Here is a 24,923-nt window from a genome sequence, read left to right as displayed (position 1 = left end):
TCAAAAATTAAACATTGTAAAAGCAGCAGCAAATCAGGTAAGTAAAGAAAGGTGTCAGGTATAATGGCACCTTGAAGAAAACAAAAAGACATTCAGACTTGAACTGAGCAATGCTTTGTCATAGTTACATGTAACTGGTTACATTTGAACTTGAAATTTGAACCTACTTCAGTTACACTGGTCCATCTCAGTTCTTTGTAGCCTCATGTGACAAGTGGCTTTGTCAGACCAAGCATATCAGAACAAGTTCATCTTTGGCCAGTGGTGGTTTGTGGACATTTGCTGCTTCCTCATACCATCTAGCACACATTTGACACACTCGACTATACTCACTGAGAAGCTTGAATTACATAAAAAGTGATAGGTTCTCTTTGGTATTAAATTCAAACCAGAATTTTATTGGAGCCAAGTGACAGTTTTAACACTAGAGAAAGAAGGGTGTGCTGAGCATATTTGACTCTGTCAGGAAAGGTAACTAAAAACTTGTCTTCCATGTGCAAATGTTCAGTGTGCAATCCACCTCTAAGCAAAGGAACCAATGTGGCTTAGAGGTACACTTAAATTAGATATGTATAAGAACATGCATGCATCTGTGCACATACAAAAGATATGACATGCAAAAGATATGACAATGGGTCGGGTGGTGGTGGCGCACGCCTTTAATCCCAGCACTCAGGAGGCAGGGGCAGGTGGATTTCTGAGTTTGAGGCCAGCCTGGTCTACAATGTGAGTTCCAGGACAGCCAGGGCTATACAGAGAAAGCCTGTCTCGAAAAAACAAAACAAAAAAGCAAAAAAACAACCAACCAAACAAAAAAAAGATATGACAATGACTTACCCATTTTATGCACCTCAGCTCCCAGAAAGAGCCAATGTTTAGAAAAGTTCTAAAGGAAAACAATTTTGTGTATATAGTAGCTCAAAGAAGTAGCTCAGAGAATTAGGCTAAAGGAAAGAGTGGCCCAATATGCAGACACATGATATGATTAACATCATAGGAGGACAGGGTTATCTCATTTATTTCTCTTCTGGAAAGCTTAGAACAGACCTGGTTAGGAGGAAACTAAACCTGAGATAGGTAATGAGATAAATGGTGGCGCCTGGAAGACAACTACCTGTAAGCTGTTGCCGAAGGTGTTCTCTTTGGGACTGGACCTTTATAGCATTCCAAAGTCAGCAAACAGCTGGTAGAGTCCCGGATTCAGCAGCCTTGGGTCTGCTGAAGTTTCTCTGTACTGGAAAACTTCCAGTTCAAGTAGGAAAATTATGGTTAATATTTTTATTTCTGGTAAAGAGAAAAGGAGTCAGAGGACAGAATAAAAATAGATTTCAGATGCTAAATAAAAGAACCAGAAAAGTCTAAAAGATTATTCAACAAGCGAGATGAACAGTTAATGAGAAATTATAAAAAATGAATTCACCAAATCCTGGAAGAAAATCTACCTTTCTTAAAGAATTTTGTAGATTTTGAGGTAAATGTCAAAGCTATAAGATGTTTCTTTGAAGAATTTGAAAATCTCTTAAGATGTCCCAAGAACAAGAGAAATGGAGCCGAAAACGATACAGTTGGAGTTGATCAGATCTATAGCTGTGCTAAATAATGGATGATTGTCCACATGGAAGTTTCAGATGTACAAGGCCATACTCTTGGCCCTTGGTCTCTTCACCTTCTTTAGTCATAGGGTTAACAAAACCCCCATAAAGACAGCATAGCAGTTCTTATGATAAGTCCATCCCTGGATGAGGACTATAGGAAGGCTGGAATAATCCTATGGCAGAACCGGAGTAATCTGTATCTTGAGCTATTCACAGCATATAGATTTAGGTAGAAGGATGGCCTGACAGCAAGTGAACGTGACCGGTTGGTAGTTGCCCCAATACTATGCATTTTCCCATTTAGGGACATTCCAAACTATAAAAGCACCATAGAATTAGTATCTAGAATGAATGAAGGAATACTTATAATTAAAAGGAGTAACCGCCAAAAATACAGAAGTCCAAGAAAGGGGTGGAGAAAACACAGCTCTCACCTCAGGACCAAACCTCATTGGGGCCATTTACAAATGAAGTCACTGCAAACCTAGGGAGGCTAGGCATAAGTAAGTGGGAAGGCAGGAAGGTGAAGTATGGACAGACGGACAAACTCCAGAGTGCACAAAATGTCACTTTGAGTTTCCGCCGAGAACTTCATGAGGTTGGTGCACATCACATTCGCACTAAATACTAATACAGACGTAAAGGGAAGCCGTCGGTCCAAGTGAAAGCTTTCACCACTTTCTGTTACGTCGAGGCGTTTTGTAAGCTCGGATCGGCCTCTCGCGGTGTGGTCTCTTCTGAGCTCACGCGCCGCAGCTCCCGGCACACACAGGAGGGCGGAGCAGGGTAGGGCTAAAACGCAAGGGACACCCAAGGCGCTGCTCGCTGAGTAGGAGGCGGAGCTCAGACTAATCCCAAGGCCCTCCAGACGTTGCGTGGCAACGGACCACGCCTGCCAAGTGACTCAAAGGTACGCGCTTCCGTTGTTCCCAGGAAGTTGTGGGCTCTTGGTCCTGCCCGCTAACAGAGGCGGAAGCATAGCCTGTGGAACTGGGCCGCGTTGCCGCTGTGCACCAGCCCATGGCTGCCTACTCCTACCGCCCAGGCCCAGGTGCTGGCCCTGGCCCTGCTGCTGGAGCTGCACTGCCAGACCAGAGCTTCCTGTGGAACGTCTTCCAGCGGTAAGACCAGCGCCGCTCAGCTCCTTCGGCCCTTGGGTCGGTCCTCAGTTTCCAGGGCCTACGCTCCAGTCCTCCTTCTCCCCACCCCTCCATCCCCCGACCTCCTTCCCAGTCCTTCCTACTCCCCTCCATCCCCGACTTTCTCTCCTCTACAGTAGCACAGGGTTCAGGGTCATGTTGGCAGTGACTTTGCCCAGGGGCGAAGGGCGCGGACCAGTCGCCCTACAGGGTCAGGTGCTTGCGTTAGAAACAGGACAAATCTTTAGTCAGGAAAACGACATCAGTGAAAAGAGCTGGCTGCTATTGCATGTCTTCTGTCCCTGGCCGTCCTTCTGAATGACTGATTGTCTTTCCACTGACTCGTGCCAAAGAATGACTTATTCGTCCTAGAGAATTTTTACCTATTATGATGAACTGTGCAGTTATAAATTAAGCAGACTTGAAGAGCTAAAAGAAAGCTTGAAAAGGAATAGAGAAAAGATGACTCAACCCCTCCTACTGGTTGTTCATTAGTCTCTGGCACACCTGGGGGCGTGTAACATTCCAGCTGAGCAAAGAGAAAAGTCTGGTGCCACGCCTTTAATCCCAGCACTCAGGAGGGAGAGGCAGGCGGATTTCTGAGTTCGAGGCCAACCTGGTCTACAGAGTGAGTTCCAGGACAGCCAGGGCTATATAGAGAAACCCTGTCTCGAAAAACCAAAAAAAAAAAAAAAAAAAAAAAAAAAAAAAAAAAAAAAAAAAAAAAAAGAAAAGAAAAGAGGAAGGTCTGGCCAGAGTAACATTCCAGACTTTGTGTAGATTGATAGAAATGATGTTTTGGTTATGTTTTATTTTTAATACTCCCTTTATTTTTAATCACCAACTTACCTGGCCTTTTTTTATTTTGTAGAGTTGATAAAGACAGGAGTGGAGTGATTTCAGACAATGAGCTTCAGCAAGCATTATCCAATGGTGAGTTGAAGCCTGATTCATTCACAGTAAGCAATTTCCTTCCTGGAATTATTTCCAAAGAAGTCCTTAAGACTAAATTGCCATTACCAGTATAAGGTAAAGGTGTGTCTAAGCTACGGTGCCCGTATTTTCTTAATTATCATTGTTACCTCACCAAGTTCCAGAGCAAATGTATGTGAGCCTCAGAAACTGCTTTCTGAGAAATGGGAGCTACAGCATAGACCTTGCTGAAGAGTTCAGAAGTTAGCTCTGTGCAACAGAGGTCTCGTACTTATCTAGAAGGCCTTTGACCTGCTATCAGTCTTAGCAACTGTTTTGAAGAGGATCATCAGGGACACTGACAAATTGTCAGGTGACATTTAGAAGTAATTGTTTAGTTTTTGAAAGGCTTCAAGATGGTCCTTAGGTACTTTTGTGGAAATATATTTGCTATAAGAACTGTTAAAACTTATAAAAAGGGTGCACTGAGTTGGGGGGGCTGGAGAGATGGCTCAAAGGTCAAGAGCATTGGCTGCTCTTCAGAGGACCTGGGTTTAATTCTCAGCACCCACATGGCAGCTCACAACTGCACATAACTCCACTTCCAGAGGATGTGACACTGTTACACCAATGAATGTAAAGTAGGATTGTTTTTATTATATTAATATTTTGTTGTATAATGTTAATATATATTATACACACATAAATATACATTAAACATTAAAATTCGGGGACCAGTTTAGGAAATAGAGATATGGGAGATGATGTCAGCAGGAGCAAAGGGAGGTATTTGTATAAGTGAGGAACACTGTCTCCCAGGAGAATTGAGAGTATTGTGGCTTTTGTATGGAGCTCTTCATGGAATCATGTTCTTGCTGATGTCATTGTCATTAATCTTTAGTGTTACCATCAGAGACAATTTTTTTCTTTAAAAATTTTTATTTAATTTTGAGATTTATTTATTTTATTTGTATGAATGCTCGACCTGCTTGTATGTATGTAAGTGCACCAAGTATATGTCTGCTATCCATGGAATATAGAAGTGGGCATCTGATCCCCTGGAAATGGAGTTATAAATGATTGTAAGCCACCATGTAGTTGCTGAGAATCGAATGTGGGTCCTGAGCAACAGCAACAAGTGTGCTGAACTGCTGGGCTGTCTCTCCAGCCTCCTCATCCTGCCCCCTCCTTCTTTCTTTTTTCTTTTCTTTTTTTGTATTTTTGACCAACTTATTAATCCTAGACTGGCCTTGAACTTCTGTGTATTCAAGGATGATCCTTAAACTTCTGATCCCCCTGCCTCTAACTCTTGAGTACTTAGTGCTGGTTTACTCTTGTACTGAGGTTAGGGCCTAGAACTACATGCACCCTACCACCTGAGTACATGCATAACCCTTATTAAATGTCATTTGTAATTCTTTAGGTGTGGCTTTCTTTTCTAATAATTGTATTTAGAGATTGTTTTTCCTTAGATGTGCTGTATAAGCTTGGAAAGGGATTACTTTCAAGACATGATGGAAATTTTAAAAGGCTCATTTTTGTTCTAATGGGGAGCATTTTCTTGTAATTTGATTGGATGAAGGGAGAAGGCAAGTGAGATGCTAGATAGTGCCTCATAGCCTTGGTGTCAAAATTAAAGGAAAGCTTTTGCCATTTCTGCCATCCCCTTATGCTAGACATATGTGGTTCATATGTGTTGTCAGAGTGACCTTTGCCTTTCACAAATGTGAGAGCATTGACACAATTTTTAATTACTTAACCTGTGAGGACTACAAGATGCTGTTGTCAAGGGGCCACTTTAAATCTTGGTGTTTTTCTATTACCTACTGGTATAATGATGGTCTATAAATAAGCTACTGTATTGTATTATTACAGTATTAAGGAGGTAGACTTTGTCAGGAGTTACCAGGGAAAACGAGAAGTCTGGCTTGAAGGTAGGGGAAGCCATACCCATGTGGTATGAGGTACATCTTCCAATGAAGAGAGGCATGTAGGCAGAAAAATAGGTGTCTAGTGGTTTGGCTCACAAGTTTAGTGACCCACAGCTGGTACAGACAAGGTAAAGAGCATAAAGGCTTCAGGGTAAAAGGAGGTGACAACATTCAGATATCAGGACAGAAATACTGGTGTCATGTTTCACTTGCTCTGTGATAGAACTAGCATTTATGCTCACTGATAATCAGCTCTATTCCAAATAGTCAGAATACAAAAAAATAAAATTTAATCACATTAGCTGAGAAATAGAGAATAAGGTGGTAAAGAGGAAAGGAAGTTTACCAATAAATCATAAATCTGATTTTAAAATTTTTAATAGCTAATGCGAAGAGAAACATGTATTTAGTTAATCTTGGTTTTTCCAAAAATAAGCCTTTTGGACACACAGATTACTAAAGGTCTGCTTGTACACATGGGCCAGTTCTTATACCCCCGGCATAAACAAAGATTTTTCCCTATTTAGCCTGGGCACCAATTTCAAAGTGATTCTGACATAAACGAGGGCTTAGTGTCCTTCAAGCAACTGTTAAAGTTAATACACTCTCTCCTCTTTCTCTCTCTGTCTCTCTGTCTGTTTCTGTCTCAGTCTGTCTCTCCCTTCCTCTCTCATCTCCTCTCTCCTGTTCATAAAGCTGGAGTTCTTACGACCCAATCACTGTGCAAAGCACCTACCTTTTAATACTGTTAGCCATGGCAACTAAATGCTACTTTCAGTTTCAGAGGGAATAACTTTCAAACTTTATGTCTCTCTGGCTTTTAGATTATAAGCTTCATGAAGAAGGTTCACACTGTATTGTGCAGGGACAGTTAGCGATGGATAGTTGCATATGAGTTCTCACTACCCTTCTCAGCATTGCTATGTTTATATGATTTAAACTATTTTGACTTCTAATCAGTCTTTTAGGATTGGTTTTCTACTTTGATTTTGGAATCAGATTAAACTATTTTTAGGAAATTTAATTAATATGCTATTGGAAGGGAAGCATGAAGTTAAAAATAACATGGTTTCTAACTTCAATTTAGTCATCTCTAAGACCTCTTTGTTGCTGTGTAATTGACATCATGCTAGGAGTGTTTATGAGTACACTGGGCCTCTGTGAGACTTATTTACATAGAAGAATATGGTCAGTAGACAGGTAGAGCACAGAACAGGGTTTGTTTTCTCATCTCTGTGACCACAGTACCTTCTAGAAGCAACTCATGGAAAGAAAAATTTGTTTTAGGTCACAGTTTGGGTTCAGTCCATCCAGAAGGGAGGGTTTGGTGGAACAGAACCATTCACTTCCTGGCAGCGAGGGAGCCTAAAACAGGAATGCCGGTGTTCTCTCTTCCTCTAGTGCTTTTCCCTTTTTATTCTGTCTGGGCCCCACTCCGTGGAATAATGCCAGATACATTCAGGATGGGTCTTTCCCTCAAGTTAATTCTGTCTGGAAATGCTTGATAAGCATAGAGATGTACCTTACTAATCTTCTAGGTGATTGTCTCTAACTCCAGTCAAGTTGGCAAGGTCAGCTATCGTAGGGTTTCTCTTACTGTTATGAAATAATGTCACAAACTTCTGGCGTTATAGATTAAAAGTTAATTTTCCTCAATCTCCTTTTTGTTTTGTTGGTTGTTTGGTTAGTCTTTTGTGAAGTGTAGCCCAGGCTGACTTTTATTTAAACTTACTGCTTGGCTGAGGATGGTTTTGAGCTCCTAGTTCCATGCTGGGATTACAGGCACGTGTCACTGCGTGCACCTCTTTTTAGTGCTTTTGAAGTAGATCTGACTTACTGAATATACTAGTGGTTTGAGGTGCATGTTTGAGTTATACTTTAAAAACAGTCTTATTTTCTCTCTCTCTTTTTTTAAAAATTCTTTTGAAGACATTTTTATCAAATAGAATTGTAGTTTAGGATTAAAAAAAAAAGGAGCTGAAGGAAATCCTACCTCTATCTATGCAAGATGATTACCTGTAAAATTATTATTCAGTCACTAACAGTCCCAGAGCATTGTCAAGCCTGAAGGTGGTCTTTGGGACCTCAGCACAGTCAAATTCACACAAGTGAAGCTCTACAGAGAAGCAGCAGCCAGCCCCTGGTAATCACAAATAGGTTAAACTTGGCAGTACAGACTAGGTACTGACCAGAATTGCTCAGTGCTCATATAGGTTAAGGCAACCAGATCATCTGGTGTCCTAGGAAGCAGGCCCCTGCTTGCAAACTCTGTTCCAAAGCAGGCCACTGAGTCTTGTCGACTAACAATAGACCAGGCACTTAGAGCTTCTTGTAACTTAATCTTCTTTGGTCTAATTGATATTATGTCACTTGTTTTCAGGTACATGGACTCCCTTTAATCCAGTGACTGTGAGGTCAATCATTTGTAAGTATCCACTCAGACTGACTAGATGTTTCTCTGGGAGCAACTATAATAACCCCATTCAGATATTGCATGGGCTCTTATGTTTCATCCTCTCTGCTTCTGTGTATGTAGATGTCTTCACTTATCCATTAGTTTCATTTTACATCTTAGTTCACCCTCTCCATTTCTAATTCTAAGGTTATAGATCCATAAAATCTCCACATTACAGTTTTCTTTAAGCCTTATTTTGTTATTTTGGTAGTATCTTTTAAAATTCACGTTTGAGATTCTTTTATTTAAATATTATATGTAATAGTCTTTTAAACTTTAAAGAATGCTTTTACTTAAGAATTACATATGTTAATTTACATCTACTTTATCTTGTGTTACGGATGACTTCAAAGTCTGTAAGAAAACAGCCTGCATCTAATCATTCTTTTTGCTGAACTTCTTGCATGTAACTGATTACCTTCATGTTTTAGTCATTTTTATTTGTTTTGAGAGCTAGTGTTTGGTTGAATTTAATATGCATGTACCAAGGTCTGAGCTGGAGCTGGAGGTGGGCCCTCCAGGAAGGATTCCATCATTTCTTTCTCACCAAAATGTGGTTGTCAGTTTGGTTCTCTCTGTGTGTTAGTCCCTTTTCCATTGTTATGATAAAACACCATGACTAAGGTGAAGAAAGACACTATTTGGGCTTACAGTATCGGAGGTCCAAGGTTAGAGTCCATGGTAGTGGGAAGCCTGGCAATAGGTAGCAGGCCTGGTGGCAAGAACAGGACTCTGAGAGCTCACATCTTGAACCACAAGCCCAAAGTGGAAAAAGAGAGTGAAAGACCACTTTGAAACTTCAAAGCCACACTCTTAAACCTCTTCTGGCCAGCACCATCACTTGGGAACCACATGTTCAAATACATGAGCCTGTGAGGGTCATTCTCACTTAAACCACTACAACGTGGTTGCATGTGTAAGCAAGGATTAAGCTTCAGATGAAAAAGATGATGGTACCTGTAAGTACATTCTTAGAGATTTACTGTTCTTTTGATTTCTAGGTTTTTTTCCTGAGGGTAGATTTTTTTTTCCTTTTCTAGTTTCCTTTAATGTGAAATCTTATGACCAAGTCCCTTCTACCACAGGAGACAAGGAGTTTGTCCAACCTTTTCCACTTTACCTCTCCTGTGCCCCTTTGAAGTACACTATATCTCGTAACCTCAGCAGCATATTGCAGGGTATGTTGGTATAGGTTAATTGCGTTCTAGCTACCCCAACAGATTGATGTAGGTAAACTTGTCAAGGTGGCTTATGAGTGGTTGAGGTTTTAAAAATAAAAGTTAATATCATAATAGACTAGGACATCTTCTAATTAAAACAGGTATTTCTTGACTTAGGAGAATTCTTCCCTCTAGAGTTGTGATGCTTGGGCAGTAAAAATGTTTACTGGCTCAGGACTTGGAGCTAGGAAATGGGGCCTTAACCTTTGCACTCCATTTTCCTTCTGATAAAATGAGAGTACTCGGAGTGTTTCTGTTTTTCAGAACATGTTCTATCATAACTGTCTACCTTTTACACAGTGGTATGTGTGTGTTCTGGTGGTCATTACTTAGAGGCTAGCTTTAGATGACTGTGCTCTACACTCCCTCCACTCTAGGCAGGGATAAGTAGGCTTTTAGGAATCTAGTAATTTGTTCAACAAACTAACCTTTACTAGACGACTGGCTCCATGCTAGCACCTGAAAGTCTTCGAGGTGGCATGAAACTATCAGTAGTGTCCTGCGGTTGGTTGTATTTTGCTGTTGAACATGCAAACTTAATGTGTACCTGCTGTTTCTCTTCATCTCAGCTATGTTTGACCGAGAAAACAAGGCTGGTGTGAACTTCAGTGAATTCACAGGTGTGTGGAAGTATATCACAGACTGGCAGAATGTCTTCCGGACCTACGACAGGGACAACTCTGGGATGATTGACAAGAACGAGCTCAAACAAGCACTCTCAGGTTTTGGTAATTCACTTGTCTTGATTGTATAGCATATTTCATTTTGCAATATAGGCGTCCCTCAAGCTTTGTTTTACTATGTTCCATTTATTGAGTCTTTTAACCCAGTCTATGTGATATTTCTTTTTATGTTATACAGGTTCATATTTTGATTCTGTTTTTGTCATGAAGATTTATTTGTGACATGGAGTCTTTCACACAGTGTTTCATCCAAAATGAGATAAGGGCTATGCAAATCATCTACTTTTTGTGAAATGAGATGGTGTCATAAGCAAAATTGAGAATGTGGCTTCTGGAACAATTTAAAATAGAAAAAATGAAAACATAATTGTGTGGGGTAGTTGGCAGCATATATGTAGTAGTTTGTCAAATTACATGAACACAGTGATAAAATAATAGTAAGACATAATTCTGTAAATAATAAAATGCATCAGTCCATTCAAATTTTGCTCCAGTGGTAAATTAGAAAGCGTGTGTGCCCATTCTCAAATGCATTTAGTATGTGTGTGTTTGGTGTGGGCTTAGGCATGCAAAGTGTGCTGTGTTTCTCACAAGTATTCATAGAACCTGTCCAGAGCGTAATTAGAGGCTCCCAGAACTAGCCTTGAGTCTGAAAGAAAAGTGGGACTTTTTAACTACAAAGGAATCACCGAAATGTTTCTAGCACATATATAACTTGTCATGGTTACACCAAGATTCAAATTTGGAACACTCTCATATAGTACTCTGTCCTTTTGCCCTTGTATATTTTATTTCTTAAAAGGTTGCTAATAGATGTCTTCCAGAAAAATTTTATTAAAAAGTGAATTATAGCCAGGCGTGGTGGCGCACGCCTTTAATCCCAGCACTTGGGAGGCAGAGGCAGGTGGATTTCTGAGTTCAAGGCCAGCCTGGTCTACAAAGTGAGTTCCAGGACAGCCAGGACTATACAGAGAAACCCTGTCTCAAAAAAAAACAACAACAACAAAAAAAAACCCCAAAAAAACCCAAAGTGAATTATAATCTAGTGTATTGTGAATATCTTGAGTTTTACTTAACGTATGTTATTTCCTACTAATATGGCTTCTAGAATTCTGTTATTTCTCCTTCAAGCATGACAGTGACCACCCCTTTTCTTCTGTCTTCTCCCTTCTCGGTTTGTTGTTAGGCCCAGTAAGAAGTGCCCTCTGTATCCTGATCAGACCATTCCTAAGGAAAACAGTAGAAAGTGTGTCTGATTATGGGCCAGTGGGCCATCTTGGACAGTTCCAGCATCTCCCTCACTTTCTAAACATTTCTCAGCACAGTTGGCTGTGTATTCTCCAGGTGAAGTCCTGCCATGGTGTTTCCTGTTTGTCCTGATACAGGACATTACTCTTTAACTGTCCAGGAAAAGGAAATATCTTTCTGTTTGCATACTAATTTGGAATATTTTCAGTGGCATCTCCTAGGAAGTTGGCTGTAGAAGTAAAAGTTCCTATTCTGACTTCCAAAAGGGTTGTTACTTTTGGGTAAACAGGAGCTTAGTGGAGAATAAAAGCATCAGTGATGTTTCAGGCTAACCCTGTGGTACCCACGACTCTGATAGGACACCTGGTGAGTCTAATGATTCTTCTGTTCACTTAAACCTATGCTGTTAAGTTCTATGACCAGGTACAGAGGACGCTTACACCTTCCTGTAGGTGTGGCTTTGGTTACTTGTTGGTTACTTCACCTGCAGGAAAGCCAACTGTTCTATTAGGCAGCACAGTTGGAGTGACCAATCTCTTACCCCTAAACCCTGCATCTCTTTGAGCATCCCCTTTTCCATCTAGCCTTTGGCAACTGTATAGTTTTGTTTGTTTTTTCTTTTTTAAAATCATAAAAACTTGTGAAAGTATAGCGAATCTCTGCTTATTTACATTTTTACCCATGTTCAATCTTGGTGCATGTGCATATCTCCTTTATGGTGGAGGCTTAGCAAATCTGAAGTCTCTACCATGATGTGCATTGACTCATTTCACAAGGTTAATGGTTTTTAATACTAATAATGCTTTACCTGAGTTAGGATCAGGCAAGACCCACACACGGCCTTTCTCAGGCCATTTACTGGTTGGAGGAACACAGATTAATACCATGCAAATTATTCCTGTATCTACTGGGGGTCATTGACTTTAATCAGATTGTGACTTCATTGGGATTCCTCTGGAAGCACAGGGGAATGTTGCTTCTGGTAGTGTCTAGGTGCGCACTGCCCATAAATCAATGGCCTGGACTGGTGATGTCAGTGGAATCATTTTTCTGGTGGTATCATTAATTTCTTGGTAGAAAAGGACTTTGCCTCTCACCAAAGGCTGTTGGCTATTGGAAGTAGACACAGAGTATTTCCCTTTTCAGGAAGATTCTCACCCCTGGCAGAGTTAGAGAGTAGATAAATCTTTGTACTACCTTCAGCCCTCTTGTGAGGGCATTCCACCTGGTCTGTCTTTCCTGAGATGATCAAGACTGACTCCAAGACAATTCCCTGGTTGAAAATTATGATCTGTTCTTGCTATTTGTATAAGAGTGGAGGCCTCCAGGTGGCCTTATCCTATTAGATGGATACAAGTTGGGGGTGTAGTCTTGCAGTTAACAGGCCAGGTCTAATATGTATCTCACCGGTCAGTCCTAACAAGGCCACAGGGCTGAGCACAAAGCACTTTGGCTCTAAGGTAGTGCTGTTCTTGTATTGAAGGAGCTCTGTGGAAGTCAGTCTGCTGCCAGGTTTTGACCCCTCTGGGGAGCATCTTTTGTGATTACTTTGTAGTTTACTTGCCAGTCTGTCTTTTGCTCTGCATTACCTACAAGAGTGCCAGTGGTCAGAAAGTTGCAGATTGGTTCTAACAGCAATAAGATTGCTTCCTTGCACAGACAGGGAATCTTATATATTTGTTCTTATTTCATCTGTCCTTTCTTATCCTGGCAGGAGACCAGCAGTGCCTGTCTTGCTCTGTCTACACCTGGGCCTGAAGCTCTATTCTTGGAGAGTCAGGGCTTAGCCAGGGCCACTCACATGTTAAGTGTAAGTGAGGCATGATAGCTGTTCCCTACATGCTCTCTCTTTCAGCCTTCAACTGAGGGTCCTATCTTCTGTTTGATTTGTAAGAGAGGGGACTCCTGTAGCAGTTTTGATGTCACACATTTGTGTAGGGTTCCTGAATGTAAGTTCCCATCTTCTCTCCCCACAATTGCTCTGGAAGGTGCTGTGAACATGTTTTTGCATTTGAACATTTATCAGTATAATGACTTAAGTTTCATACAGTAATTAACTGTGAGATTCACGTAATAGGTGTACATATACCTACAAAGCTTCCACCAAGACTGAAAACCAGTAAAAATATTTTGTCACCTGGATTTTGTTTCCTGAATTAATAAGGTTACTACAATCACACAGGTGGTAAGGAAGGGAAGCAGATGAGTGGTGTCCTCCTTAAACATGGCTTCTGGTGATGTTTGTATGTCCACACATCTTCATCCTGTCATCCCTTGCTGAAGACCTTTCAAACACACTCAGTAAATTCGAAATGGACTTATAATGCCCAATGATTTGTCACTGATCCTGAACTTCTTGAGACTAATTAACTGCACACTCAGAAACTTAGAATCATAATGCCTAGTGACACGTTATTGATTCTAATCTTTATGAGACTGATTAGCTATATTTTCAGAACCCTGACACCAAACGAAATAATTTATGTTGAGACACATGTAACTAGAATCTTTAGTGACATTTTAGCTTTCAGTGCATTGTGTAATAATGAACAACCAAGGGTAGCAGGTCACTGAGAAAACTCATATCTAGATAAGTTGACATAGTGAGTTGTCTCTACTAGATTCAAGATCACCAAGCCTAACTGCCTTGTGAGTGTTTTCTTGGGCACAGGCAGAATGAGCACAGTTAGCTAACAGAAGCCAGTGAGCTCTTAAGAAGCCAGACAGCAAGGGGACTTGCTCATTGTTACTGGTGTTTAGGATCATGTCACAGTTTTGACAACGAATTTATTTCAGAATATTGTATTTAGGTAGTGTCTTAATCAGGGTTTCCATTCCTGTACAAACATCATGACCAAGAAGCAAGTTGGGGAGGAAAGGGTTTATTCAGCTTACACTTCCATACTGCTGTTCATCACCAAGGAAGTCAGGACTGGAACTCAAGCAGGTCAAAAAGCAGGAGCTGATGCAGAGGCCATGGAGGGATGTTTATTACTGGCTTGCTTCCCCTGGCTTGCTCAGCCTGCTCTCTTATAGAATCCAAGACTACCAGCTCAGAGATGGTCCCACCCACAAGGGGCCTCTCCCCCTTGATCACTAATTGAGAAAATGCCCCACAGCTGGATCTCATGGAGGCATTTCCCCAACTAAAGCTCCTTTCTCTGTGATAACTCCAGCTGTGTCAAGTTGACACAAAACTAGACAGTACAGGTAGCATACTTAGTTTCCAGAGTGCCCTTCAATACATTTTCCCCCTCTTATTTCTGGAGTCTTAGAAAGGAAGGTTTAGGCAGTGATTTATACTTTAATCTTCCTTTCCTAGTCTGCCTTTGATCTGACTCTAATCTTTCCTCTCCAAGGCTACCGGCTCTCTGATCAGTTCCATGACATCCTCATCCGAAAATTTGACAGACAAGGACGAGGGCAGATCGCATTTGATGACTTCATCCAGGGCTGCATCGTCTTGCAGGTGACCAAGCAGCTTCATGTGGGTTTGCTGTGACATGCAGAGGTGGGAGTTGGGGATGGGGGCAGAAATGGAGTAACTAGCAGCCAACATAGAGTGAGTACTTAACTTCCCATCTAAGGTGTGGTGCTAGCAAAACTTTTTATTTTAAACCCTTGCAACTAGGATAAGGTTCCTAATAGTGATCTTTTAGTATTTTCCATAAAATTATAATGACCTGGAATATGTCTGGTCCCTGTTGTTGTCACAGCTGTTATGACCTTTTAAGCATAAGACATTGCATTTTTATGGTAAAGCTGGTATGGCGAACCTTGATGCCAGTCATATGTAAGTCTAGCAATATGTATAGTATATAATCCCTGATAATAATTGAAATACTATGCCTTTTATTTTGGGAAGCAAGGTCTCTGTACCTCTGGCTGGCCTTAAATTCACTATGTAGCCTATGCTGGCTTTGAACTCACCCTTCAAGATAATGGAATTATAGCTGTGAACCATATGTTTTACTTTTTTCTTTTCTTTTTTTTATCACTACAGTAAATACACCTTCTGATATAAAACAAACAAAATACAATGTACTAGAAAGAGCATGCATTGTTAGACCAGTATTAGCCACCTACATCTGATTCTCACTGGGATCCTTGATTATTCCAAGCAGCCATACCAAGCATTGTATGTGCTCTCTAAACATGAGAAGGGTGCACAGATAGCCATTATTGCCCACTGCATGTTCCTGTCAAAGATGTAGGCCCTGCTGTTGTTTTTAGATAGAGGTCCAGGTTCTCTAGATTTTAGCTTTGGAAATGTGGTAAGTTGATAAGCCCTGTGTATCTTAAAGTTTTTGCTATGGAATTTTCAAACAAAAGTGGCAGTTAGGATAACAGGTTAATGACCAGACTTAACAGTTGTTAGCTCACAGTGGCCTGTATGAGACTTTCATGCTCCAGCCCTTTTTCTGAAATAGATTCAGTACATAGAAAGTAAATGTTTTCACCATTAATGCTTCAGTAGAACCCTTCTTTAAGAGGAAAGTTCTTAGATATTGATCCTAGGCTAAGGTTACTTTTGTTGGTTGCAGAACCATTGAGAGATGTGGACAGCATTAAATCTTGAGATATAATATAGTATTTTGGGAAATATTCATAGAGTGTTGTTCTAATTCAAAGAAAGTCAATAAAAGTGCATCTCCTCTGATTTGACTGTTAATTACAATGCTCCATGATTCCTTTACAAATGAATCTGAGAGGCTAGGGAGATGAGTTAGCAGTAAAAGCAATAGCTCCTATTCTAGATAATCCAGGTTTGGTTTCCAACTTGGCAGCTAACAACCACCATCTGTAACTCCAGGTCCTGAGGATCCAATGCCCTCTTCTCTCCTTCACTAGCAATGAATGTACATGGTGTGCAGAAATTCTGGCAAAACACTCATACACATAAAATAAAAATAAATCTTCAAAAATAACAACAAAAAAAGTTATTCAGAGCCTGGTATGGTATAAGACTATAATACTAGCTCCCAGGAGCCAGAAGCAATAAGGTTCATGAATTCTAGGCAAGCCTGGCTACATAACAGTATTCTGCTTTTATTTTTATTTTTATTTATTTATTTTTTGGGTTTTTTGACACAGGGTTTCTCTGTATAGCCATGACTGTCCTGGAACTCACCAGGCTGGCCTCGAACTCAGAAATCCGCCTGCCTCTGCCTTCCTGGTTCTGGGATTAAAGGCGTGCTCCACCATGCCCGGCTTGTACTCTGCTTTAAAAAAAAAAAAAAAATCTTAGCATGTTACCTGTGTTTCTTATGCTGTTGGAGAATTGGTTTATTAGTATTCAAGCTTCAAGTCTCTGAAAGAGACTACCTCTGCTACTACTCAAGAGTTCCTATGAGGTTAGGGATGCTGTATACTTTCTTACCTGTAGAGGTATTTGTTGTTCATAATGGTGCTGACTAAAGGTTGGGTGCTCAAGAGTACCCAACCTGTGCTTTCCTGTGTGAATACCTTTTTCAGTGTCCCTTTACAAGATGCGGGGAATTTTCTTTAGAAGATGTGCTTCTGAGATTGGGTCCTCAAGATGTCTTTCATCTAAGTACACTGTTCTGTACAGTAAATTCTCAATATCTATGTTTCCCCCCAGAGGTTGACAGACATATTCAGACGCTATGACACGGATCAGGATGGCTGGATTCAGGTGTCTTATGAGCAATATCTCTCCATGGTCTTCAGCATTGTATAACCAGGCCTTGAGAACAGCAAGCACGGCATGCAAAAGACTGAAGATGCCAAATCCCTTACCTGTGATAGAACAGGGCACAGCTGCAGTGAGATGCTGTCCTTCCTATTGGCTGTATTGTTCATACTTGGGGACCTGGCTGTACATATGTGAATACGCTGGTCATTGATTCTATAGTGGCAATCTAGCTACACTGTTATAATACAAACCTTGGGTTTGCTGACTAATTGTGCCATGAGACCTAATAATGGTTCAGGATTTTGCTTTCAAACTATCATGTTCTTTTCTAGATGTCTCTAATTCTACAGTTGCAATGCTTTTATTAGCCAATAGAATTTTAAAATAATATGGAACTTGCACAGAAGGCTTTTCATGTGCCTTACTTTTTAAAAAAAATTGGAATATGTAACATAAGCAATAAAGTAATGATACAGACTGGTTGCCTAGTTTTGGCTGTTTTTTTTTTGTTGTTGTTGTTTTTTGTTTTGTTTTTTGCTTTGTTTTGTTTTAACCAAACAGGTGGAAGAGATGTACCCTTTGTTATACTAATCTAGTTGCTGTGTGAACCTGGGATAGTGGGGCCTAAAAATGAGACAGACTGAAGTCTCATGCGAAAGCCAACTTTGTTTAGAACATCAGAAAATTTATACTCTGAGGGTTAAGAAGAATCACATGAGTAAGATGTTCAATCACAAAGACAAGCCACACGTGGCAAAAACCACATTTTTTCCATAAAGGCATATGAATAACACCAGCTGCAGTAAACTCACTCCTGTCTTCCATACCTGGGAGGAGCACAAAAACACATTCTGGAACCAATTTTATGTATTGACGAAACGGGTCATGTAACATAAGCAATAAAGTAATGATATAGACTGGTTGCCTAGTTTTGGCTGTTTTTGTTTTTTTAACCAAACCGGTAGAAGAAATGTACTTTTTGTTGCAGCTTAGTTGCTATGTGAACATGGGAGAGTTTTGTTTTCTGACAAGCACTCAGAATTTTTTCATGACTCCACTTTTGGACTGTGTTCTGATACCCTTGTTCTTGAAGTCACTGTCTCATGTGTACTCTCCTATTTAAAATTCTGTCCAACAGACAAGCAGGACAGAGGGACAACTAAACAGATGACCGTGTTACAGCTCTGGGGATAGAACTCCTTCATGCCCCCTGCTTGCCAACTCAAGTTGAAAGAAGTAGGTTATGCTTTAGGAGGGACAGGGTGTGAAGACAACTGGGTAGGTGTCAAGGATGAGAAACAGATCCGTTAAGGTCCTCTTCTGGCCAAGGATGCCACTGAGGGTTTGTTTCCTGTGGTTTCTGGTTTGTGGGATCAGAGGGAAGGGGCTATATTCTGTGGTGGCAGAGTTAACCTTGTGACCTCTTTATGGGTGTCTCTGGGTGTGCTCCATGGATCCATCCATGTCGGTCATCTGCCAGACATTGGCCCACACTTGCAGATGACCCTAGTTCAGTGAGGCCAACCAATAAACAATAAAGTTCATAAATTCAATGGTAAATGATAACTCCATTTGTGTAGAGGCTACCTGGACTCTTCCATTTATAGCCACTATTCACCTCTGCTTCATCCCAGTCGTATCTGCAGCCATACTCCTCCAGCCTCAGTCTGCAGGACTGCCATGTTTGTCCTTCCTGTGCTCACTTGTTTATACATACATGCACCAAATATGAGTATCATTGCACATTGAACCTTTTAATGGCACACCTTAGTACCTGTGCTGCGTTCTTGAATACTATGTCACACTTGTACAATATACCTGTACAGGGCTGGAGAGATGGCTTAGAGGTTAAGAGCACTTATTGATCTTGCAAAGGGCCTGAGTTCAATTTGCAGCAACCACACAGTGACTCAAAACCATCTGTAATGGGACCTGATACTGTCTTCTGGTGTGTCTGAAGACAGGTACATGTACATAAAATAAATGAATCTTAAAAAAAAAAAAAAAAGTACCAGCTGCTGCTGCTGGTGGTGGTGGTGGTGGCACACGCCTTTAATCCTAGCACTTGGGAGGCAGAGACAGGCGGATTTCTGAGTTTGAGGCCAGCCTGGTCTACAAAGTGAGTTCCAGGACAGCCAGGGCTATCTATATAGAGAAGCCCTGCCTTGAAAAACCAAAGAAAGAAAGAAAGAAAAAAAAAGTACCGGCACCAGCAATACACCTTAGAACCTGCTCCATAGTCCTGAGTACCCCCACACCACACAATTGATTAAGTACCTGCACTGGATGTTTGAGGACCCACCATACACACCTGAGGGAATATATTCACCACATGCCTGAGAACTGACACTGCCTACCTGGTTACCTGCTCCATATGCTTGAGTATCTGCGCTTAACATAAAAATGAAATGACTTGATTGTACATGAGTGAGCTTGTACCACACTTCTGGGAGTGTGCCACACCTAAGAATGAAGTACCTGTGCCACATATCTGGGTGTGGCTGTGCCATAACCCTGAGTGGAGTACATACCAGAGCCCAAGTGCTGTCATTAGGAAGGCCTAGGCTTGGATTCTTGACTTGAACTGGGTTTGGTTTGGTTGGGCTGCTTCAGAAACTGAAAATGTCCTGGAGTCAGGCAGGGTTCCTACTCCAGGGTTCCTGGAGGCAGAGTGATACGGTGGGCTGAAAGCTGTTTGTGGAGTGGGACTTTCTTGTTCTCTCAAAGGCCAGGGAAGGAGGTGGCTCATGGGGTGTAGAACAGTGCCCAACCTTAAAAGAAGCAGTGCTCTGAGCCTTCCGTACACCAAACTGCTTAAATAGAGAAACCTAGGAAGCCTGCCTTGGGAAAACCATTGAGCAGAAGAATGTTTATAGTCTGTGCTCAGACTGGCCACACGAGGGCAGTGCAGTCACATCAGAACCAGTCTCTGCCCATCCTCCAAGGCATTTGCAGAAGGCCTAGCGGTTGGCTAAAGGGAAGGGTGGGTGTCTGGAGAGAGTTTCTTGTAGTTTGTGTCCTTTGCTGTTTCCTTTTTTTGTTCATTCAGATCTGGTAGTTAGCATGTAGTGAATAGCCAATTAGGAACGTATGATAGAGGAGCTGGCCATGGTGTGAACAATGCCCTGCTAAGAAGGCAGCCATAGGAAGGAGAGACCAGGAAATCTGCCCTCCCCCATGCTGACTTGTCATATAAACAGTATACACATGGTTAACTGCTTCACAACTTTGTGTGGTAAGAAACTGGTTGAGATCCTGAAGGTGTCATTCAGATTCAAACTTCAGAGGATCCTACATGAAAAAATTGGTTAAGGTTGTCTATCCTTCCAGATGACAGAGACCACTGTGGTGACAAGAAGATCTTGGCCCTTAAACTATAATCATTTTTACTAACAGTAGGAAGTGTGTCTTTCCCTCTCCTCTACCTGTTGTATGGATGAGGTATACCATCATGTTTCCAAGTACAAACTGGCTCCTGGTCTGTGTCCTACAAGAAGAAATTTCTTTTAAATGCTATACCCATGACCTCTGGAAAATTACTTGTCCCTTTCCGCCCCAGCAATTTACTAAAAAATCTTCCCCTTGTTCTGTCAGTGACAGTCTGTTCTCCCTCAAGCAATGCTGTCTCCATTTTCTTGAGAAGATTCTGATGGAGCTTTACCTTGAGGTTAGGGAGATGCCTCTGTGAGTAAAGTGTAGGCCGTGCATACATGAGGACCTGAATTTGGATCCCCAACGTCCATATAAAAAGCTGTGTGTGGTGATGCAAGACTCCTAATGCTGAAACAAACAAACAAACAAACAAACAGGAAGATCCCTGAGGCTCACTGAGCATCGAGTCAAGCCAACCAGTGAGATTCAGGTGCATTGAGAGACGATATAAAATAGAGAGTAAAAACGTAATTACCTTTGTATCAACTTCTGGTCTCCACATGCACACACATAGGCACACACTCCACATACTTAAGTGTACATCCACACACAACACACAAACAAAAGCACCCCTAGTCTTTCATCCAGGTAGGGACTTACCTGCACCTATAAAGGTGAGCAGGTACTATGGGAAACAAGTGGGTTCAGGATAGTGGAATGTGGGGGTATTTCCCCAAGAAGAATGGGGCCTCCAGGTTGATGAATATGGGGTTTATTCTACCTGCTGTGGGATCAGTGCCCAGGATGCCTCTGTCATACTTCTCTTTTGTGGCTCCACATCTTCAGACAACCCAAGCAACATAGGCTTCCCTGCCACCCTAGAAGGAGCTAAGAGTGGGGCTTCCTGTTAGAATCTTCTCATCTTCCCACAACCCAACAGTGTGCTGGCTAAGGGCCCAGTGCCATATTAACTAGGCTTCTTGTTCCCAATTGAGTGCAGCGTATGCCTTAGTGTGCTGGGGAAAAAGCAGTAGAATTGGATGGATGTCTGATTCTCCATCAGAAGCTCAGGAAGCTGCCATTATGTCTCTAACAGTAGGAACATCCATAATAAAATTCAGCGGTGCAAATCCAAGTATTGCAGGCCCATGTTCAGCATCTAGAGCTCTTTTAGGCATTATTTGTGCTCTAGGAGCTTTGGGTAGCCCGTGCTTCTAGATCTGTTGCCTGTGGCATACACTAACCTATAGCTTTCCTTAGTGAATATTCCATATTTCTGGCATCGCAAGTATTCTGTTACTCCACTACAAACTAGACTTCACCTTCATAGGATGGATTCTGTTTCAGGGTTTTACTGCTGTGAACAAACACTATGACCAAGGCAACTCTTATAAGGACAACATTTAATTGGGGCTGACTTACAGGTTCAGAGGGTCAGTCCATTTCAACAAGGCAGGAACATGGCAGCATCTAGGCAGGCACGGTACAGGAGGATCTGAGAATTCTCTATCTTCATCTGAAGGCTGCTAATGGAAGACTGACTTTCAGGAAGCTAGGATGAGGGTCTTAAGCCCACACCCACAGTGACACACCTACTCCAGCAAGGTCACACCTCCTAATAGTGGCACTCCCTGGGCCAAGCCTATACAATCACAAATTCTCTTTTTCCCATTCATTCATTCATCCATCCATCCATCCATCCATCCATTCATTTGTTTTATACCCAAATCACTGACCCCACCAAGGTCCCCTCTCACACAATTCCTCCTCTCTCTCCCAACCCCTTCTCCTGTGAGAGGGTGGAAGTCCCCCTTCATATTCCCACTCCCTGGTGTGTCAAGTCTCTACAGGGCTAGGTATATCATCTCCAGCTGAGGCCAGACAAGGCAACCCTGTTAGGGAAACAAATTCTACAGTCAGGCAACAGCTTTAGGGACAGACTCCAGTTGTTGGGAGACCCACATGAAGACTGAGCTGTACCTTTGCTACATATGTGCTAAGGGCCTTAGCCCAGCCTGTGTATGCTCTTTGGTTCATGACTCAGTCTCTGAGATCTCCCAAGAGTCCAGGTTAGTTGACTTTGTTGGTCATCCTGTGGAATTCCTATCTGCTTCAGAGTCTTTAATCTTTCCCCCAATTCTTCCATAGGACTCCCTGAGCCCCGTTCAATGTTAGGCTGTGGGTCTGAGCATCTCTTTCAGTCAGCTGCTGTGTGGGGCCTCTCAGAGGACAGTTTGCTAGGCTTCTGTCTGCAAGCATAACACAGTATCATTAAATAGTATCAGGAACTGGTGCTTGCCCATGGGATGAATCTCAAGTTGGGATGGTTATTGGTTGGCCATTCCCTCAGACTCTGCTCCGTCTTTGTCCATGTGGTTTTTGTAAGCAGCACAAATTTTGGGTTGAAAGTTTTGTGGGTGGATTGGTGTCCTTATCCCTCCAATGGGAGTCTGACCTGGCTACAGGAAGTGGCCTCTTCAGGTTCCATATCCCCACTTCTATGCATCTCAACTAAGGTCACCTGCATTGACTACTGGAAAACACCCCCATCCCAGGTCTCTGACATGTCCTAGAGATGCCTCCCATGCCCCTCCCCCACCTACTACAGATTTGTATTCATTCTCCTGTCCCTCTGGCCCTCTCTCATGTCTCTCCCCACACCTGACCCTGACCCCTCCATTCACCTCTCCATCCCCTCTCTCATCCAGTTCCCTCTCTCCATCTGCTGCTTATGACCATTTTATTCCCCCTTCTAAGTGAGATTCAAGCATCCTTGCTTGGGCCTTCCTTCTTGTTTAGCTTGTTTGGGTCTGTGGATATTGTGGTTATGTGTCCTGTACTTTATGACTAATATCAAGTGAGTACATACCATGCCTGTCCTTTGGGGTCTGGGTTACCTTACTCAGGATGATATTTCTCTAGTTCCACATAAGATGGATGTTAGGACCCCTTGTGGTCCTACTCCATATTGCTTAGTCTCAGCACCTTTAACCATGGTGCAAGCCTCACTGACACCCACTACCTTCCCAAGTTGGCAAAGTTTAACGTATACTTTTAGAAGAGGTAATTTGGGAACGAAAAGACACCTTAAAGCCCATTTAATCTATAATTGTTATTTCAGAGAGATGAACAAAGACAGTGATCCTTGGAACAGAATCATCTCTAGAGTCACAGATAGGAAGTAGCTGTAAATGTAGAAATGTATCTGAGGGGAATGGGCTAAAAAAGGGTTTTTTTCCTCTAGAACTCAGTGAGAGACTGGTTTAGATGGGCCAACAGAGTGCCCAGCACAGCTTATAGAAATTTATCACACTAGGGCACTTCCATCCCCAGGGTAGGAAAACTCCCAAAGTTTCCAAGAGGTCACAGGAGACCAAGACTTGGAACAGCTGTATCTTCCCAGCATTGACACCACATCTACCCTAAGGTCTATGCAAGGAAATTGTTTTCTATTTTGGGCCCTGTCTTTGCCAGCAGGTGGTCAGATGAACCATAGATGTTCCTGTTACTTTTTAGCTAGGTAACTTCTGGAGAGGATACCCCAGAAAAATTCAGTGAGAAAACCAGAAAAGAAAACCCTATGATTCAGATAACAGAGCAGCTGGAGAGGTTAGATAGCTAAGAATCAGGGGTGAGCATTGAAGGGAAATGCTCCCTCCAATGGGTGAGGCTAAGACATGGTCCATGGTGAACCATGGAGATTCACTGAGAAGCACTTGGAGAGCTCTGAGATGTGAGAGGATAAAGACTGACACAGAAAAATAAGCAAAGAGTCACTGCTTAGTCTTCAGTACCTGCAAAAGGAAACAAATCACAGAAAACTGGCATTCTTGTCTGCACCTCCAACCTTTGGCTTTCCTTCCTCTGTGTTGTGCCAATAATATACAGTCATCAACTTTGGGCTGAAGTACATAAGGTTCTGTCGGCCCTGGGGCAAAGCATAAATCTCATAAGGCTTCTGCTAGGGAGCTTTTACACTAAAAGCAAAGACAGAAAAAGCTTGTGAAGGGGGACCATTCGGCCTTGGAAACAGCATTCTAAGAAAACAAGAGGTAGGTAGAGACTCCAAGAGCCAGGTAATGCCAATGGTCAGGGTGGAAACCATGTCAAAAGCATGCTAGAGTTGGTAATAAGAAGTCATGTTGGAGTGGGGTGTCAGGCTATACTGGAGTAGAGCTATGCTTGACATCTTTGCTGTACCAGAAAACTATTCCTGAGTAAGGCCTGTCTATCATCTGGCATCTGTTCTGTGGATGAGCATGATGCGGTATCTATCAATCAGGTATGGAGTCCTCCTTCCTCACCTTGATTATAACACTAGTATATAGGGGCAGGGCTGCAGCCCACGGCTTGGAATCAGCTCACAGGAATGGATCTTAGTATTAGGGCAAATGGATAGGGATGCCAGAGGTAGCAGCGTAGTTAATCCCTCAGATCTAGTTGAGCTCTGCAGAGGTTTGGGTGTTCTCAGAGCAGAGTTATGGGGATGGGATGTGTTTCTGACTCACCTGATCCCTTTCATCAGATGGAGTGAGGGGCTCCTCTAATTCTCCATGGGCATCTCAGACCTTAAGCATTTTAGTAGTTTCTGTTCCTGTTGGACTCAGGTATAGGAAATTGAAAAAGTCAATTTCCTGTGCTTGTCATGGAGATAATGCCCATTTATGTGTGTGTGTGTGTGTGTGTGTGTGTGTGTGTGTGTGTGTGTGAGA

General features: G+C 42.0%; 1 protein-coding gene across 2 annotated transcripts; it reads left to right on the top strand.

Annotated features, from left to right (window-relative positions):
- Window positions 1-2,501: 2,501 nt before the first annotated feature.
- Pdcd6 (programmed cell death 6) lies at window positions 2,502-17,321 on the top strand. Of its 2 annotated transcripts, none has more exons than XM_021208453.2 (6): window positions 2,502-2,716; window positions 3,606-3,667; window positions 7,958-8,002; window positions 9,822-9,974; window positions 14,543-14,652; window positions 16,786-17,321. In XM_021208453.2, exons 1-6 carry the CDS (start codon window positions 2,616-2,618, stop codon window positions 16,882-16,884), a joined length of 570 nt encoding a protein of 189 aa, XP_021064112.1. In that variant the 5' UTR covers window positions 2,502-2,615; the 3' UTR covers window positions 16,885-17,321. The 2 variants fall into 2 exon arrangements, with proteins under 2 accessions (XP_021064112.1, XP_021064111.1); XM_021208452.2 differs by having other exon boundaries at window positions 2,519-2,716; window positions 9,822-9,980.
- The last annotated feature ends 7,602 nt before the right edge of the window (window positions 17,322-24,923 follow it).

The sequence above is a fragment of the Mus pahari genome, chromosome 11 (assembly GCF_900095145.1).
Source record: "Mus pahari chromosome 11, PAHARI_EIJ_v1.1, whole genome shotgun sequence".
NCBI lineage: Eukaryota > Metazoa > Chordata > Mammalia > Rodentia > Muridae > Mus > Mus pahari.
Note: the sequence above shows the minus strand (reverse complement) of the source record. Positions and strands in the feature narration are given on the sequence as shown.